This window comes from Leptosomus discolor, chromosome 3 (genome assembly GCF_034619465.1).
Source record: "Leptosomus discolor isolate bLepDis1 chromosome 3, bLepDis1.hap2, whole genome shotgun sequence".
Classification (NCBI taxonomy): Eukaryota; Metazoa; Chordata; class Aves; order Leptosomiformes; family Leptosomidae; genus Leptosomus; species Leptosomus discolor.
The window spans coordinates 26,469,724-26,489,008 of NC_141393.1; the positions used below are offsets into that span (position 1 = coordinate 26,469,724).

General features: G+C 45.4%; 2 protein-coding genes across 2 annotated transcripts in view; one reads left to right on the plus strand and one right to left on the minus strand.

Annotated features, from left to right (window-relative positions):
* The window catches only part of TTLL5 (tubulin tyrosine ligase like 5), a 130,355-nt gene extending 116,838 nt beyond the window's left edge, over positions 1-13,517 (minus strand). Inside the window, exons 1-8 of the mRNA XM_086463174.1 lie at positions 13,438-13,517; positions 10,751-10,860; positions 8,729-8,811; positions 7,791-7,897; positions 7,091-7,221; positions 6,456-6,538; positions 4,372-4,441; positions 4,001-4,085 (exon numbers count right to left, since the gene is read on the minus strand). Of these exons, the coding sequence (XP_086319300.1) occupies positions 4,001-4,085; positions 4,372-4,441; positions 6,456-6,538; positions 7,091-7,221; positions 7,791-7,897; positions 8,729-8,811; positions 10,751-10,860; positions 13,438-13,517 (749 nt within the window). The remainder of the gene's footprint in view (positions 1-4,000; positions 4,086-4,371; positions 4,442-6,455; positions 6,539-7,090; positions 7,222-7,790; positions 7,898-8,728; positions 8,812-10,750; positions 10,861-13,437) is intronic.
* A 1,090-nt stretch (positions 13,518-14,607) lies between these two features.
* ERG28 (ergosterol biosynthesis 28 homolog) lies at positions 14,608-16,647 on the plus strand. Its single transcript, XM_086463303.1, has 4 exons — positions 14,608-14,740; positions 14,945-15,035; positions 16,280-16,398; positions 16,568-16,647. Exons 1-4 carry the CDS (start codon positions 14,608-14,610, stop codon positions 16,645-16,647), a joined length of 423 nt encoding a protein of 140 aa, XP_086319429.1.
* Positions 16,648-19,285: the final 2,638 nt, after the last annotated feature.

Below are 19,285 nucleotides of genomic sequence, written 5' to 3' on the forward strand. Positions count from 1 at the left end.
CCTGACTACACTTCAGAGACCACCTACCTTCAGAAAGCAAACTTAAAACATGGAAGTCACCATAGTGCACCATAAGCACTAGCAGAGGTCCTGAAAACAGATTCCGTTGTTCTGCTGGTGGGTTTCCGCTTAGATAGCTTCAATGCCACCTTTGATTCGAGGCCTTGATCTTACCTCTCAGTTCTCTGCTACAAATTGCTTCCACTCTTAAGTAGTGTGGGGTTTTTTTCTTAATTAAAGAATAAAACCCAGCTTCCACTCAGAAAGGTTAAAGCATTCCCCCCTCCCCACACAGCTAAAGTTTTGTCCCAGCTTTAAACCAAACCATTACACTGAGGCAATAAAGGGGTCTCTCCTGGCACTTAACTCGCATTGTTAAATGAAAGGCAAAAAAAGCTAAGACGAAGCCAGAATCCAGTAGCTCCAGGTTCCTGCAAATCCAGGGTATGGGAAAAATCCAAATCGCTAAAGCTAAAGGTCACTAGTGCCATCTGGAGGCCACACAGAACAGCCCACCTAAAGTTTTCTGCTTTCAGAAACTCACACCTGAATGTTGTCCTCCAAGGAGAGCTTGCCAGCACTTGCTACACAAACATATCAACTCTACAGCCATAGAATAAGTGAAAAGTTTAAGAGTAATTCAAGATATTGGTTGCAATAAATTTATACCTATCATGTGAAAGCATTCGACGACAAGTCTTGCTACAAGCCTTTAGCTGTAGCTGACACTACAGCTGAAATTGCTCAGTGGGCAGCTGAAGTTCAGTAACAGAACTAGAGTTACCCTTCAGAATCAGGACTGTCCTTGGACCAGAGATAACATCTCATTATTCCCTCTACACCAGTCCCACAGTTGTACTAGTATAGCTGACTGTATCAGAGAGCAGCATTAAGATAACCTCGTGCCACAGTGTCCATATATACTAGCTACGTGTCACAGACAGCTGTATGATGGGGTGCAATTTGAAGGAAAAGATAACTACCATTAGTAATACTATGCTGTCCTGTACATATATATTCCACTTGTCATGTATATGGACACCATGTGCTCTAGATTTGATTACAGTTTAAACAAACTGAATCTGAACACATACAAGTGTTAAGGATTTTAGAACACTGAAAAGTGATTTGCAAGTATTACTGCCGTGTGGGATCTTACCAAGATGGAGAGTCCAAAACTGTTGAGATTGATGCTTCTGGATGGATACCCAGAAAGAAAACCTAAGTTATTTGTTTGAGGTTGACCACAACACTGTTTCAAGCTCTAGAGCTGAATATTCTGAATGCCAAAAGGACAAAGAAATTCAGCCAGTCAGCATGCAGGTTATCAAGTAGGGACACTGGCTCAAACTCAAAGAAATCAGATCATTGCTTCAAGAGACCTTTTACCAAGGATAGCCCAGGTGATCTACAGTCTTGCTACCAATAGGAGCTTCTGAACTATTATCTTCCAGAAAAATATTTCCAGGCACATAAAGGGTAAAACGATTATTTGGAACAGCAAGCAGAAATTTTCTGAGAGCAAATCACATCTGATAGCTCCTGATTGCCTTCTAGGATGACAAGAACGGTTCTGGGGACAAAGGGAGAGCAGTGGATGGCATAGCTCAAGACCTGAGTGCTCAAATGGTCCCTGTAAAGCTAGAGGAATGGGTTAACAGAACCCTCATGAACTTTAGCAAAACCAAATGCAAAAGTCTTGCACCTGGGAAGAATAACCCCGTTCAGCAGTATAGGCTGGGTGGATAGGAACCAGCTCTGCAGAATAGACAAGCAGTCCTGGTGGGCAATAAGCTGCACATGAATTAGCAGTTTGCCTTTGCAATAATGAAGGCTGACTACCCGCTGGGCTGTATCAAGAGTGTAGCCAGCAGGTCGAGGGAAGTGATTAGTACCTCTTACTTGTGAGTGCTCAGCAAGCACTGGACATACATCTGGAACTTCATGTCCGGTTATAAGCCCCGCAGCACAAGTAGAAGTTTTGACTAAGTGGTGCAAGTCTGACAGGGAGCTATTAAAATAGACTGAAAAACATGATGTAGAAGGAGAAGCTGAGGAGAAAAGGATTGTTTAGCTTGCAGATAAGAAGACTAAGAAGAGATCTAACTGCTGTGTTCAACTCCTTAATGCATGGCTGTAAAGCCAGAGTCAGACTTTTCTCAAAGGTGCACAGCAGAAGGACAACAAGGAACAGTCAAACTGCAACACGGGAAGTTCTGATTAGATACAAGAAACACACACACATTCACAGTGAGGATGGTCAAATATTGGAACAGGTTGTCAGGAAAGACTATGGAATCTCCGCTATTGGAAGATACTCAAAATTTCATGGTATGAGGCCATACAGGATCTGCCCAAACTTTGAAGACCGTCTTGAGAAGGAGGTTGGACTAAAAACCTCCAGACTTTCCTTCCCACCTAAATAATCTGATGATTCTAACTTAAGGGATTCACTAGATCTGTCTGACCAGTGTATTTCAAAAGAATATACTTGTTTCCTTCCTCATTTCCTTCACTAGACCTCTAATACAACTAGAATTGTTAGAAGAATTAAAAAAAAGCATACACATCTACACACACACTTTCCCTCAAGCAAAACATGTTACTCTACCGTCAGAGACAAATCATGGAATTGGCACACTTGCCCCCAAACAGAGTAGAACACTTGTCTCTCACATAGACAGAATTTTCCAGAAGTAAACTCCTTTGTTACAATAAGATCAGCAGAACTACCTTTAAGACATTAATGATGGTGCAAATCCTATTTTGGAGGTCTGCTATGCACTGCCCATTTTCAGAACATCCTAGTAATCTACTCATATATTCACAGTAAGTTATCTTGTTTCCCTCTTCACTTTCCAAGAACATGCAATATTAGCAACTAACTGTTCCCAAGAAAAAAGCCTTGCGTGCCAGGCATGTTTAAGGCTCCTTTTCCAAAGTCAATATAGCTGTTAAGTTTTCCACCGACCAAGGTGAGCTACCCGCTCCTGCCCTCATTTCAGGAGACAATCTGTTCATATGATCTTTGCAGGCAGAGGCGCATCACAACACACCTGAAGGGGATCTGTTCATCAATTTAAAGGAGGATATTTCTTGTGGGATCATAATTAATATATTTTTTTGGATTCAGTATCTCCCTAAGTCAGAGCTATGCAGGCTTGAACCCTAGAGATATTCTTTCTGGGTACGTCAGATGCGCTTATAAGACAGATTCAGCATTGCTTAAAACCGTTGCAGAAGACAGTCCTACAACGATCTTTTCTCAAACACCACTACAGTTAAGTTTCTGGTCTGCTGGAAATTCAGAAGGGTGATTATTTCAAATTTATTAGTTACTATAGACAGGTATTTAGCTAAACTACTGTTATGAAGAGAAACACGTATTTTGGGTAGAGAAGTGTTCCTCCTGGGAATCTTAAGTATCACTCATGACTTACACGCAACATAAAATTGGCACCTTGCAGGGCAAGAACAGTGAATTTGTCTAAACCCACTTACTCAATACTGTAGAACACACAAATACTGACCTAAAATTCAGAAGAGCAGTTGAAAGTATTAAAACAAAGGCCAATACAGCCAACAACAGGTCTCCAACTGCTTTTGTCTTTAGGATTAAACAGAAGTTGAGAAAGTTTAGATTCCCTTCATCTCGGAGGATGCAGAAGGGGCAGAACACCACAAGAGTCCAAAGAGGTTTCAAGAAGAACCCAACCTTGAGAATGAACATGCCAACGATGGTGTGTGTGGCCAGTCAACCCTCAAGAGCTGAAAAGTTGCTTTATTACATATGTAATAAAGCCTCTCACTAAAGATCCAATAATCTATACAAAGAAAACTGATGGGACACAGCGTGACGAAGTATCATACACCTAAACTCTGCAGAACTCTCTAACTGGCACTTCCCTTATTTGCTATTGTGTCAGGAGCACAGAGGCAATCCAAGACATCTCTGGATCACCCGGCGCAGGTACAGTGAGAAAGAAGCAGCCTCCCTTACCTGGCCAATCCTTCCTCATAGAGATAGATGACAAGTGGATCATAGGATGTAACCAGAACATAGAGGCGCACATCGAATTTGAAATCTGAAATACAGTTGTCAAGAGTCAGTGACTGCAAATACCTTTCAGACATTATATCCAGTTGAGGAATTTCAACAGACCCGAAGAGCAATAAACAAGTATCTGCTGCTGACAGAACTGCCTGAAGCTTTCCCAGTTGAAAAGCTTCCAGATTTCAAGGAATTCTCTAGTTACATTTTCCTGGTACTAGAGGAAGATATACCACTCCATTATACAACTGAACTCCTGCAAAGGTCCTCAGGTGTGGGGCTGGGGGAAGAGAGGAAAAGCAATTCCTAAGCACACTCACCATCTATGAGCAGGGGGTTGCTGATATAACGAGAAACCAGGATGTTGTCTTCCAGTACAATCTGGTTTGGCTATAGAAGAAGAGAGAATCCAAGAGTGAAAACACAGGAGGCTTAAGGAATAAGAAGATAACTAGATCAAACCCACCATTTTTTCCAGCCTTTCCCTCCTAAAGCCATGCTGTACCAACAACTATGTCTGGGGACAGAGGAAATAAAAATGAAATGAAAACACACCACTCTAAGCCTAATCACTTAAGGTAAATCCTAACCAGAAGCCTCAGAATGATAACATCACCAAAAAACCTACCCATTGAATCTTCCAGTTAAGTGCTCCTTCGAGTAGAATATAGATTTAACAATCACATGGCAATGATGTAAAATAGGCAGGGAAAACACGCATATAAGAAACAACTGTCATTGTTTGCTTCTCAAGTGTTTAACCAAACCCATGGAGCAGGGGTTTAGAAGACACTGAAAGGAGTATGTAACTACAGTTGGTGAGGATGTCACAAGTGAAGCAAATGACTCTACAACTTGTGGTCTTTATAGCTAGATCCGGGGCTGGCATCCAACCTTTTTGATTAAATACCTTCTACTGAGGTTCAGTTCACAGCAGGGGCTACTGTACCAGGAAGACACTACCCTTGTACCTCAGAACAGAAATCTCCATCTATGACAAATATACATCTCAAAGTCACAGGATCTATTGAAAATCTTTTACTTTTGCTGTATGCAAGTCTCTCTCTTGTAACCAGTTTTAACTACTCATACAAACAGTTTCTTGCAAAACATTTTCTTGCCTTCAGTTTGCAAAAGAGCCAAGAGAACTCCGTCATCCTGCCTTTATTCAAGTTTGCATGTATTCAGCCACATCACCAGCATCATGAGCAGGAAGCCAAGGCATATAGAGTGCATATATACAATACGAGGGAAGAAGCTCAACTTCCCTCAGCACGTAACACAAAAGTGACAGCCTGTTTTATTATGGATGAGAGAAATTCAAAGGTTTGTTATTTTGTTAGGGTTTTTTGTTGTTGTTTTTAAACACTTTTGTGACAACATTCTAGAAGACACTCCCCTAATGGCATCGCACTGAAGGAAACTGAAGTCTTTGGGCCAAACTAGCTGAAGTGTTTCTGGAACAGATATACACAAAGGGAGATTGGTCCCAGAAGGGTCTTTTCCCCAGTTCATGGCCAACTGCCATATAAGCCTGAGCTCGTTCCTCTCTTTCAAGCAAGAAAAAGCTGAGTGCAGCTCTGGAAATACTTACCTCATACACTTGGCGAATTGCTCCCTTACTTTATGGGAAACGATCCAAGTAGAGAACAGATGAGGCAGCATGACCCCTTCAGTGCAGGGGAGGCTAAAGGGGTTTGAGCAAGTGAAAAAAAAATGACTCACCAGTCAGTTTTGCTGCTGAGAATATTTATTGGAATCCCCTCATGTGTTTGGCTCCTGCCCAGATGTATTTGTTACCTACAACAACCTAACTCCCTGCAAAGCCCAAAAAGGGCAAAAGACACTATATCCAGCACACTGAATTCAAAGAACCATCCCTATTAAACCTCAGTTAGTGCACACTGGCATTTAGGTAACACAGTTCAGACTGACACACATCCTACCGTATTACACAAGGTTTCATTTTAACTGGTCTTTTCCAGTGGGAAGAGGGAGACAAGGGGACAGTTTGAGGACTGTTCAGGTCACCCAGGGAAACAACTAAGGACACTTCTGGGAATCTTCCCAAGGCCAGCCTACTGTCAGCCACAAGGAGAACAAGAAGCAGCAGAGCTTCCCAAACTGTTTCAGAGAGCATAAACTTGCTCCTAATAATCTAAGATTTTAATGTAGGTTGCAAGATAAGCACAGCATACAAAGCAATAGATTGCTTTTGGTTACACAGCATAGTCCAGGGCAGCCTTTGCCAGCTGCTCAGGACTGTTGAGCTGCTCACCAATGTATGGCTGAAATCCAGAGCAGGGCCAGTGCGCGGTTAGATGTTTCCATGCCCCTTGTCTGGAAGCTGGCATAGTTTTGCAGACAGTGTTACTGAAGAGCAGTCCTTTTGCTGAACACTTACGTTGTTTATCAGGTAGACACCTCGACCCCTGGAGGAGGCCACGGGCTTCACTATCCATAGGCCTCTGTCCTTAGAATAGGTATCTGGTTAAAATAAAACAGCACAAGTCTGAAACATCTTCCATTTTTGCCTATTTACAGAGGAGCAAGAATCAAGAATGTTGCCTACAGTAAAAGCTTTAAAGAACTTCATGAGGAGATCAAATTCTTCTTCTTTTGATGTCCTATTTTACCCCTGGGGACTCACTGCAATTATGATGGCCACTTCCTGAAGCCACTCCGGTTGGTCCGATAGATTCATTTCTCTGCCCTGTGCCTCCACTTTTCTCTTCAGTACTCCCAGATATTAGTTGGGGATATTGTGAAGTTGATCATCAACAACACTGTGCACACAAAAAAACCTGAAGCCTTAAGCCCACATCAGCTTTTTGAGGACTTACACAGGCATGGAGTAAACAGCAGAGTAGAAATTACATAAAGAAATCATGTGGGCTTTTTCCACTATCTTTCCAGCTTCCTCTAATCTTATTGCCTTAACCACTGGCACGATCAACAGGCTAGAACATTAAAAGTCATTCCCTTCCCCACATCCAGTTATTTCGCTTTAGGTCTGGGCACCATCACCCATTCACTTACTGCAGAAGTCTTGGTACTCTGCTGGGAGGATGAAGGTCTGAGGTAAGATATGGAATGTCTTGAATCCATGGGCCAGCTGCATACGACTGACATTCTTGTATAGTCTGTCCTTTCGTGTCAGTTCATATGACCTGAAATCGCAAAACAAGAGACTGTATCTATTTTTTCCCCACACATAAAAAAAAAAAACCCACATTACAGCAGCCCTTCATGCTAGTTACTAAAGCGTCTGTAGCCCTGTCAGATGTCTAAACCCTAACCTGCAACTACTCTTCAGTTTTACTGTCTCTGTCCTATGGCCATATTAATATCCATCCTCATTCGTAGCACCTCTTGCAATTCCCAAGATGGACTGAAGTAAAGCAAATTGTTATAATGGTGTTTGTAAACTTTAGCAGGTGACATATGATTGTCTCTAACAAAGAGCCCAAAGCCCCAAATACTTTACTTATACCACCAAAGAAAAAAAAAAATTAAAACCCCAGTATTTTGGCTACAGACAAGCGCTTCAACTCACATACTATCATACTATTTCCCCAAAACCCCAAAGACTGTTTAGAATTAAGACAGCATGTGGCACAGGCCCAGTGCATTGGGACTTTACAGTATCATGTACACTCTCTCTTTTACAGCTATCTATGTTCAGATTTTTGAAACCATCACAGAAGATATTCAGCAAAACATGATATCAAGGCCTTACCTAGGGAAATGATTGACTTTCTGAATATCTGCAAGGGAACGCAGCAAGTAGGGCTTCAAGTGTGATCCTGTCCACATGAGATTATAATCGCTGCTGTTAGGGTGCACCTAAAAAGCAACATAAAAACACCACACACAAAAACCACAGAACTAATTAAAAACGCCATCACTTGTCCTACAGACTGTGACCTTATGTCTACGAAACCAAAGAAATTCTAGTTTAAGACAATTTCCTCTATCCATCTCCAACGTTAGGGCAACTCTAGCCAGACTCATGTCCTAAGCTACTGTACAGTGATACTACTGGGAAATAACCATGTCATAGTTTTCTAAACAAACTTGTGGTTTTGTTCTTTTTATAGACGTTTAAACCCAATCTGTAGAGCATTTTAGATTTCTTCAGGAAACTTGTGAGACCAATTCCTTAACTTCATGTAATTCAGAAGAAAATCCACCATACAGCTCTCCAACTGTCACTAGCTGCATATAGGACATTATTTAGAGCCAGACACGTGCTAGAAAAGAAACGCAAAACACTACATCAATGCTTCTGTGAGCTTGCAAAGGCTGAGATTAAATTCTTCACATCTTCCCAAGGGTGTGAGATGATGCTTTAAAAGCAAGAAGAGAAAAGGCATATGACTCAATTTCAGCACCTCTTTTTACCTAATTTTGCAGGCTTAAGGCTAAAGGGCACTCCTTTGAGAGAACAAAATCACAACGTATTTCCTGTCTGACTGGCAGAGTATGTAAAAACAAAACAAACCAAAAATCTCAAGGGGGTCCACAGCAACTTCCTGGTTCTAACCCTGCCGAGTAAAAGAAAAACAACCAGCCAACTACAAAACAAAACACAAAAAAAAACCCAAACATAATAATCTTCATCATCACCACCTCCCAGCCCAGGACATAATCGGATCTGAAGTTCCTTGCACTCACCTCATGGAATCCATGGGCAGTCAGAATGCTTCGAACCAGACGGCTGTCTGTTCTCACAATCTTATAGGACAAGTGATAGCGCTCTGTTAAGAGGGCATGAGACACATTATTAGAGTCTGCACCTAGAAGAATAAACCAAAGTTATCTATGCCAGTAAAGAAGAGAAAAGAGCACCATAGGACTCAGCACAGTGCAGCTGTGCTTAATCCACAGTAGAGCATCCACACAGTAGCAGCAAATAACAGGCAAAGGGAGATAAGAAATGCCTGTCCATCTCTTGGGGCATTAACTCCAATGAAGGCATTAAACTGACTTACACCAATCCTTAGGTATAATATTGCTGTATCACTGATACAATACAATGATTGTATCAAAATAAAACAGAGAACATCCTAACAAACGCGCAGGTTTGGTGGATTTTCTTTTTTTATATATAAACAGTTCTTTATATAGACTGCTTTATAACACTACAAACATGATTTCAGCTCTTTCTTCTCTATTTAACATTGGTATTCCCGGCTAAAAGCGATCATGCCACATGGCCCTCATTGACATGGCTAGCTTATATGATCACTTTTTAGATCTTGAAAAGCCAAAATAAAACATCGAATTTTTGTCAACATCTCATTCACCTGTACTGATCTTCCCATAAATAACTGCAAAAAATAGTAGGAAAAAAGTAAATATGACAAGGAAGGCAAAAAAAAAAAAAAAAAAAAGGAGAAAAATCACTATCCAAGTAGAAAGTCATAAAAACAAAAGCAGTAAGCTGCATTGGAGGTATAAGATAAACAGAAAGCAAGTAAATAAACTAGAGTCTAGTTGTCATACAAAAGGATGTGGAAATTCATAAAAGAGTTCAAAGAAAGTAGAGGCAGAAATTGCAAAGCTAGAATACAGAATCACTTGGAAAAGGTACTTTACAAATTGGTTCAAAGTGAGAATAGAAAGATTAGATTAAACCTCAGGAAATATGTTCTACCAATAAAAATATGTCTAAAAAAAAGTAGGTAGTATCACAATCTGGGACCGGACAAAGCTTAAGGAAATTTACTAAGTTGCACTATTCTGCAGTAGACTTGCTAAACCACAAAAAGCCTCTACCTCCTAAGAAAAAGCCGAAGAGACACCATACTCCAGTTAGGATACAAGTTACAATTACTGTCAGCTTCTGCCACCATTCAAGTTTGGGTTTAACTCAGATGAAAAGGATCAAGAGTTTCCACACATTAATCGCCTTCTCCACCCCTTACCCCAATGAGCCTGAAGCATTTCTGCTTGGATAAGATACTAGAAATGAGGGCACCAATTACCTAAGAAAGGGAGAGGCAAGAGAAGAAAGAAATGTCAGCATCTCCACAAAAAGAAGCTGAATAGATTTTAGCTTTTCTCCAACTCAGCACATCCAGAATGAGCTCCCAGCTGTACACACCCACAAGTACTAACTCTCGCAGTCCACAGTGACTGTTTATAACAACTGCCTCTTATTTAGAGGCTTTCCTTTATTTAACACTGCATAGGTTTGGTCTCCCAACTCAAGTGCTGCCAGAGCAGCAATCATTTCGCTTACAGCCTTACTCACAGTTGCGAGGCTGTAAATGCAGAGATTTGTTACTACAGCTTACTGTTCTCACCACCATGGAGCTGGCTGCTCTATTTCTCAGTGAAACCCTCTCAAAACTCACTGCAGTGATTGATTTTAACTTCTTAGCTACAGAGTAGTGAGTTCATATTCTGGTTATAAGTTCTAGCATGGCCTCCAAGTTTGATTTGCAAGCAGACATTCCAACTGAAAACACATCAGGACTCAATGGAGGGACAAATATAGACACTCGTCACGACCCAAAGACGTGATAAACATTCACCAACTGATCAAGCATTTCTAAACATCTCAGTGCTCAGAGACAAGAGGGAATTGTACTTTCCTTCCCACCATGTCCTCTTCCCCACCACAAAGAGAAGGGAACATCCAGGTAAGAGACTTCCACCTCATGCCTTCAGACCAAAAGCTGTTGCACCCACCTCCAATTAGGCGGAGGTAGCTGTCGTTGGTCAGAATAGCTTCAGCATGAAACACCAAGACAGGGATCCGCCTGCAGCCACCACCAGTCCACTTGATACATGGATGATCCCTGAAATGGCAAGACAGTCAGTACAAGCCACCACTGAGCCTCATACATACACCAGTTGGTTACAACGAGGATGCAGCAGTTCTCGATGCTTGCCCACGCTTGCCCACCTAGCCTGCAGGCAGGACACAACCAAACACACTGTGGGAAAATAAAGGAAGATTGGCAAGGAGGATTATAAACATGCCCAAGGGACTTGCAGCTGGGGTGTAGAAAAATACATAGATCATTCTAATTGTTGTCTATCCTTGTGCGTTTGACAGGTAGAACATCTGTGTTCAGATAACATAGGCCTGTGACAGACTTAGACGCACCCTATCAAACATGCTTGAGATTCCTGCCCTGCTGTGGGAAAGATCAAAGCACAGTGGTAAACTACGCCAGTGCAAACCCCTGAAAAACAGGCAGAAACAGGCGATATGCTAGCAAGGACCGAGCTCAGTGGTGCCTGTGTCCCCACTTGTGTGCCTCTGCGTGGGTGCTGCTTCGTCGACCCCCAGTTGGGGAGGTAACAAAAATATAAACTTACGCTTTGCGTTTCAGCCATGGTTTTGCAGTTGTTTCTGCACCCTGCCTGTGCTGACTCACACACACCCGCTAGGCACCCTTGGTACTCAGCTACAAAGGGAATCTTCCAGATCATCCTCTTCTTGGGTTGGTCTTGCCAGCTTAAGTCAGAGTTCTGTTTAATTTGTATTTATTTTACTGAGTGTAATTTGTGAGAAAACCCATGAACTTTCACAGGTACACTTCTCTATATTTATAGCCTGAAAACAGAATATAATTCAAGATTAACCATAATTGCTGGTATCCACATAACCAGACCTTACGATGAGGGCTCCAGTCTCCAGTTTAAGAACTGCAAATCAGCGTATGCTGCCTGGTTGTACTCCTGGACTCTGAAGTGCACAAGAAGGCGCTCATGAAGGGTTTGAGAGACTGGAACAGGCTTGGCTCAACACAACGGATAAACTTGTGTGTTCTTCCTTTATAATTTCTGCCAGATGCAGTGGAATGCAAGCCCAGAATTCAACAGCAATGCCCCCAGCCAGCTACTCAAACTACAGGTTCTGAGATACAGTGATCAGTTCTGTCCAAAAAAACAAGACTATGTGGGGAACTATCATGTCCTGAGAGGAATTAAGGACACACACATGAAAAAAAAAATTAAGATCCGTTACATAAAATCCTAAGATCATAGAAAGAAAACCTGTCAACCTCTCTAAGCAAATAAAGCTCAGACTGCTTATTACTCACTGCAGAAGGAAATGGAACCATGAAAAAGTTAACAGAAAACAGAGATTGGGTGGTTGGCGACACACTTCTCTATCTACACAGACAAGAAGAAATATAAAAGCTGGCAGAGATACACAGAAGCATTCGTCTATAGAATATGCAAGATCATTGTCTGCCAAAGGTTTGTAGACACTACAGAAGACAAAACACTTCCTACACTTGGAATACTGGACAGAGATAAAAGGGCAACTTTCTGATGCTAGGACAAGTAAGTACCAAGTTATTACCATTATCACCCAGACAAATTAACTTCACAGCACTCCCATCTGCTTCTACCACCTCTAAAGAAAAACAAACAAACACAAAAAATCAACTACTGTAGTGCAATTAGCTGGAACAGACCCCAAAAAGCTTCCAGAATTTGCACTACAGGCCAAAGCCTTACATAAGTGGGAAACGAGCTGAGGCAACAGGAGGGGAGTTTATGCTAAGCCTGTCCTGATTTGCAATAAGGCTCAATCCTCCAGACGACAGTCATTCATTCCAGCATGACCCCTGGTCACTTCATGCAGACACACTGTTACAGTTGTACTCTAGGTGAAGGCAGTTCTGGACCTTTCAGTCCATGGGGGTCTGGCAAATCTGAGACAACTACTTGGTATGAAGCAACATTCCTCTAAACATCTTAAGTCAATGCAGTTTGCAACTGGTCTCAGTCACAATATGCACCCAAAAGAAAACAAAAGTAGGTCCAGCTAAAACAGAAAAGGGATTCCACTCTGGGAAAGAACAAGGAAGCAACTCCTTCAGAAGCAAAGATAAAAGAAGTTACTAAACAAGGACAAAAAAAAATGCACTAGTAAGTAATAAGAACTCTAGAAGTTGAGTTCTCAAAAGACAGATTTTAAAAAAGGGCATAAAATGCTGCATATCAGCCTACTGCACAGTAGATTTCTGTTGTTTGCCACAAAGTAAAAACTAAAAAAATACAAAAACCTAAACAAGCAAAAAAAAAAGAAAAAAAAAAAAGACATTCATTTCCTTCATATTCTTAAACGTCATCAAGGAAGTTGACACCTTAGGAACATGAGACAGGAAGAGATCAATGAAACTACAGACTTTAGAGTAGCCAAGGAAGGGCGACACCCCCAACCCTGATGAATATGGGGGTCCTCTAGGCTACAAATGTAGGTAGCCTGCCCACAGGCTTGAAGCCAAACCAACCATTTTCCCACTTTACAGGTAGAAGGAGGGTAAGGAATGCAACTGCCTTTTCAGATTAGTACAAATCCCGCAGGAAGCACAGGGAGATAGAAACAGCTAAGAGGGTGTTTTCCTACTTACTCCAGCCCATCTACAACATCTTCTTCCTCCTCTGAGGACGAGCCAGTTTCCTCCAGACCTCGAGCCATCCCAACCGGCATTTCCCCTGGCAGTTTTCATAGAGCCCACTCTCAGTAGCCTCTCAGACTCCCTCCTACAGATTCAAGGGATCTTGCAAGAGCAGTTACCTGCAATAAGGATTAAAAGCACGAATGCACAGCTGAGCAGGGCAGCAGGAGAAATGAGGTAACTTAACTCCCACCTCCTGTCAATACATATTTCTCACAGGACTATCAACGTGCTTGTCTAAGTCACCTCCTAGCCAGAGGAGTGTAGGAAGCAGCATCACCTTCTAGCAGATTATTCCCCATCTGCCCGTGAGAGTCACTCAGGCTCCTACCGCTGAAACGCGGCCCTGCCCTGCCTCCGGCCGCAGAACCGCACCGGGCTGGCCAGGCCCGGCCCGGCCCGGCCCAGCGGAAAACGCCTGCTTTTCGCCGGCGCCAAGGCTCCGCCGCCGCCCGGGCTCAGCCGGACACCGTAACGCCCCCACCGGCCCAGGAACAGCCCTCCAGCCCAGCCGCGCCTGGAGCGGCGGCTGGGGCCCGGCCTACCCCCCGGCGGCAGAGCCCAGAGGCCTGCGGCGGCCCCAGGAGAAGCAAGAGCGGCGGGGAGCACCGGAGGGGCCGCGACTGGCGCCCAGGGCCGCCGGCCAACCACCCCCCGCCCAAAGACAGCAGCTCCCGCAGCCCTCCGCTCCCCATACCTGCTCCCGCGTGGCCCCGGCCGGCGGGGCGGACAGAGGCCAGCGGGCACGTCTGCCCGGCGACCGCCGCCCCTCCCGCCGCTTCCCCGTTACTACAACAACCGGCGGGCGACAGCCCCGCCTCCACTGCGCAGCCGCAATAGTCCGGCCGCGCGCCGGGTCTTCTCGCCGCCCACCGCTTCCACCTCCACCCGCACGGCGAGCGGGGCCAAGAAAGCGCGGGACCGCCTCCTGGCGCAGAGAGGGATTCGATTGGCGGTGGAGGCCCTTACGTCAGCGTGGTGTGTGGATGGAGCGGCGCGCCCGCGGCTAATGGGAGCGCGAGGCGGTGGTGCACGCTGCGTGAGGGGGCACGGTGAGAGAGCGCCGCCGGTACCGGGAGACGTGACCGGTCCTTGCGGGCAGGTGCCGTGCCGGCCGGGAGGATGAGCCGGTTCCTGAACGTGCTGCGCAGCTGGCTGGTGATGGTGTCGGTCGTCGCCGCTGGGAACACCCTGCAGAGCTTCCACGACCACAGTTTCCTCTCGGAGAAGCTGTACGCCGCCAGCCCCGGTCTCGGTAAGGGCCGTGCCGGCCGCCGCGAGGCCTGGGGATCGCCTTCCAGCCGTGAGCCTTCCTCGGGGCCCTGCCTCAGCGGCTGCTCTCGAGCCCGAGAGCTGTCGGCTGCCCCGGCGCGCGTGTGTGTGTCCCCCCCCGGCGGGGATGGGGGGTGGCAAGTGGGGTTGTGCGTGGTCTCCATGTTCCCCTCCCTTCTTTGCGCAGTGAACGGGCTCCAGGCTCGGACCTTTGGCATCTGGACCCTGCTGTCATCAGTGATCCGCTGTCTCTGCGCCATCGACATCCGCAATAGGACGTACGTAAAGGAGCGCCGGAGAAATCCTTCGGTTTTCGTGCTAGTCGCCACCTGAGCAGCTCGCTTGAGGGGCAGCGCAGAGGGGTGGGGTGGGGGAATCAAAAGCTGTTGCTGAACTGTCTATAGGTTTGAAAGCGTTTCTCTGAAAAAGCTTAGAGAGCACTGCGGGATTTGTGCCTTAACCGCTGCTCCCTTCTGCCTCTGCGGGGACAGCCTGCATGTTTGAGTTCTGTTTCTTAGCTCAGGCAGAAATTGGTAGATCTGAGGACTTATGTCATGCATTTCCAAGCTGCAGCTTAGAAAGCATCTTCTGATGGTGTTGCTGCCCTGTTGACATTAAGCAATTGCTCATGCTGTGGTCTGACTGATGCTTGGTGCTTCTTTCCCTAGGACAGCTCAGCTAAAGATCGTGGCAGGTTGAGGCCCCTTGCAGTGGTCTTAACCCACTGCCTTCTTCCATAAACTCTTACCTGGGGCTGAGGCAAGGCCTGAGGTGCAGCCTGATGCTGTGGTGGGAGGCACGCCGTTTCTCCCTGTGGTTTCTGAGAGGGATTTCCAAGTAGGCTGACTCTGGGTCTGTGCTAGACAAAACCTGTGTTGGAAGTTGCTAGAACTCAAATCTGTTATCGCTGCTTCCCCCAGCCTTGCAACAGAAGTCGCTGTTCACCTGGCAGCATGTCCTTGGATTGCCTAGGCTTGTCAATGGTAGAGGGTGCGGGGGCTCAATTATCTGTTTTTAGGGTGTGGTGGCAATGCCAATTAGGATGAAGTCAGTTGTTTCTTAGGAATTTTTTTATCTTGCATCTGTTGGACCTGCTCCCTTTCCACAGCTGTAGCCCCTAGGGGGTTGAAGAGCACAGGTGGGAAGATGTGTTGAGTGATGCAGGCTGGAGTCAGCCAAGTCCTGTCACCCTAGTACTTGGCTCATCCAGTGCTCACCCTCTTTTTGTGTGTGCACATGCTTCTTGCTTCACCGGTGCCCTACCCTTGCTCTCCCCTCTTCACCTGCCTTCAGCCCAGATAATGCCTGTGCCTTTCAATGCACCATTGAACACACTGCCCCCTTCTCCTCTCAGCTATTGCCCAGGGAGCTTTTGCACCTCACTAGGCGAGGGAACAAGTGCCCTCTGTGCTGCCACAGTGAGGACAGACAGGGCAGCATGCAGGTTTGCCTCCTTTCCACTCAACCGTGCTCGTGCCCATACTATGGGCTATATAACCTGCTTCTTTCTGCTCTCCAACAGCCTCTATTACATCACGCTCTTCACCTTCTCTTTGGCCCTTGTTCACTTCCTCTCCGAGGTCTTCATTTACCACACTGCAGCCTTGACAATTGGAATTATGGCACCCCTCATGGTAGCAAGTAAGTAGAGCTCTGCATCCTCCCCCCACAAACTCTTCTTAGAGCTGTGACCCCATAGAAAAACTCTGCATGGGGCTATAAGCTAAGGACAGGGAGGGGAAGGTGGGAGGGAATGCCTCATCCCCTGTCCAGCATTTTCTACACAACTCATCCTGTATCTCCATGACAGGTTTCTCTATCTTGGGGATGTTGATTGGGCTGCAGTACCTGGAGGTAGAAGCACTGCCACAAAACAAGAAGAAAAACTGAAGCTGATGGCCCTGTGTAGGTCAGCGTTGTCTCCTGTCTTCACTGCCAAACTTTCACTAAAGCTCGGCTGAATTTCTACAGGACACCAGTCCTACTGGTAGGTCGATATTGGACTCTTTCAATCATTCTTCATTACCAAGTCTTTTTTCTTGTCCAGGCAGCTTTAAACTGACTGATGTCAAAGACCAGGTCCCAGAGGAGTTTGTCAAAGCTTGCAGGGGGCAGTTGGTGACTGCCTTCCTGGAGGATAGCAGGCAATGTCTCAGGTGTGCCCAGGGCACTAAGTCCCAGAGTACCAGTCGGGAGGAGGTGTAGAGCTACCCAGGATCTACTGAACACTGCGGACCAGAAAACAAGAATGTGTGCTGCCTCTGGCACTGCTGTGTAACTTGCATGTGTGTGTTTCTCAGGGGCCATTTCTAATAAATGACAGAAAACTGCAGGGTATCATGTCTGTCTTTCTCCTACACAGCAGCAGGTAGAGGACACACAACTTCAGAGCGAACAGCAGTTTCTACTGTATGTTGCAGGATAAATCATCTCTCTTTACAGTAAAACCACCTTTCCCTGACTCCTTCCCACAAAGTTCCAGGTCTGACTGCTCACATCACACACACATCAAGAGTTGTTGCAGCTCTTGCTTCTGCAGCATACTAGCAACAGCAAACTGCATGCATCTGTGAGCAAGGACTGAGCTATCTTTGCAGTGAGGTATTGCTACAGAAGATGAAGAAAATGGGAACAGGTAGCTTAGACCTAGATGAAATAATGCCTAAAGCAGATGGGCAGTGCACAGAAGGTAGGGAGGAACAAGCAGGAGCTCGTAGCTGGGAAGACAGTGTATGTGCAGAAGAAAGAAAGGAAAAACACAGAAGGGAGGAAAGCACTGGGCAGAAAGATTTTTCCATTCTGCAGAACATTTTGGGCTATTAAAAGAGCCAGATGTAGACTGTTTCAACCATTTAATCTGAATGTGTCCAGTTTCATCGTACACTTTAAGTGTTTTCATTTGATATAAAAACTTTTATTGAAAAGCCATTTTAGACCCCCATCCTCAATCCCAAACTATCAAAGATAGGACTTGAATTTTTTAATGTGTCAAAAGACTGCATGATTTCACACAAAAAATGTTTTATCAAAAACAGTGTGTCAGAGAGGAATTCCACACAGTTGTGGGTCTTGTCCCCTCCCCCCCACCTAATATATGCATAATTGCATGATTTAAGGAGTATAAGGACACTTGCTGTCTCCACCAGTGGAGGGATGCTGGTAAGGAAGGAGAAGGGGATATAAGGATTCACACTTGTGTTTTAGAAGATAAACAGCAGCATAGAGAGGGGCAGTGTCTATGAGACACAAATGCTGGTAAGAGGGCTGCTTCTCCTGTTCTCTGTTACAAAGTGGGAAACTTCCACACTGGAGCAGATCTGGATTCCTATCATACTCAAAAACCCTGCCTGTGGCTGTGAAAAGCAACACAGCCTGGGCTGGTTATCTCAATGTAACACTTCACGAAAGTCTTTATGTAGTGTTGAAACATGCAAAAGGTACCTTATCATTAAGGAGGAAGGCACAGCCCTCAGCCCAGGGAGCTTCTGGTTTGATTCATGCCTATTGCTAGCATAGTGATGAGCTAAGCTTGGGCTGTAGCTTCAGCATCAGCTGCAGAACTAGTCCTCGCTTCCAGGTATCCCTCAATTACTCCTAATATATAGGAGCATCAGGGCAACCTCAGTGACTTCTGAACAGAGGTTTATCCACAGGCTAGGAGTGCTTCATCTGGGACAGCCACATAATAAAACCAGAGCCAGCAACAGCAGATGCACTGCTTTGCACTTGTGGGTGATGTGCTGAGGCCTCTACCGTCACCTGTGCAACATAGAGCATCATGGGCACCAAGGCAGAGCAATCCCTCTTGCTGAGAGCCAGCTGAAAGCTCTTCCAGGGCTGTTCCAGCTTCTGCATTTCATGTCACAGCTTGCCTGCAAGAGGAGATACAGCCACGTGCAGGGTGCCACCCTCATGTGTCAAGGGTAGCCTGAACCATGGCTTTTCTCAGCATGTCTGCTTTCTCTTTTCCAAGCATACATGGTGGGATGGGGGTGTGTTTTCCCAACTTTTCCTCCCAAGAAGCAAAGTCTCCAAAACAGCAAGGTGCAGTAGTATAACTGAAGAGAGTGACTCCCTTCTTGTTTCGCTCTTTTACACTCTCCACAAGCAGTTCACTGGGCTCCTGTCCTGAGGCTGCCCCCCATTGCCATGGTGCACATGTAACAGGAGGACAGTGTAGGTAGCAAAGAGTGGAATGAGGGGGGCCGTATCTACCAGATCTGCCACTTCTCCATTTCACAGCTTTGATTCCTCAAGGACTATGGGATCAGCGCAGGCTTCTGGCATCACTTTCTATGAGTCAAATGGAGAAAAACAACATGGTTAGGGTCCTGGGTGGCCAGACCCAGGCTTCAGAGAGACCAGCTGGCCAGAGGCTGGCTAATTTGTAGCTCCCTGCTAATGTGCAGAAATCCCCAATGAAGAATCACCGTCCTCAGAGAGTGCACCTCGTTCCCTCCTCCTTCTCCAGGCCCTTCTACTGCACAGACAAGGGGCACTGGGGCAGCAGGGCAGAGCAAGGGACTCA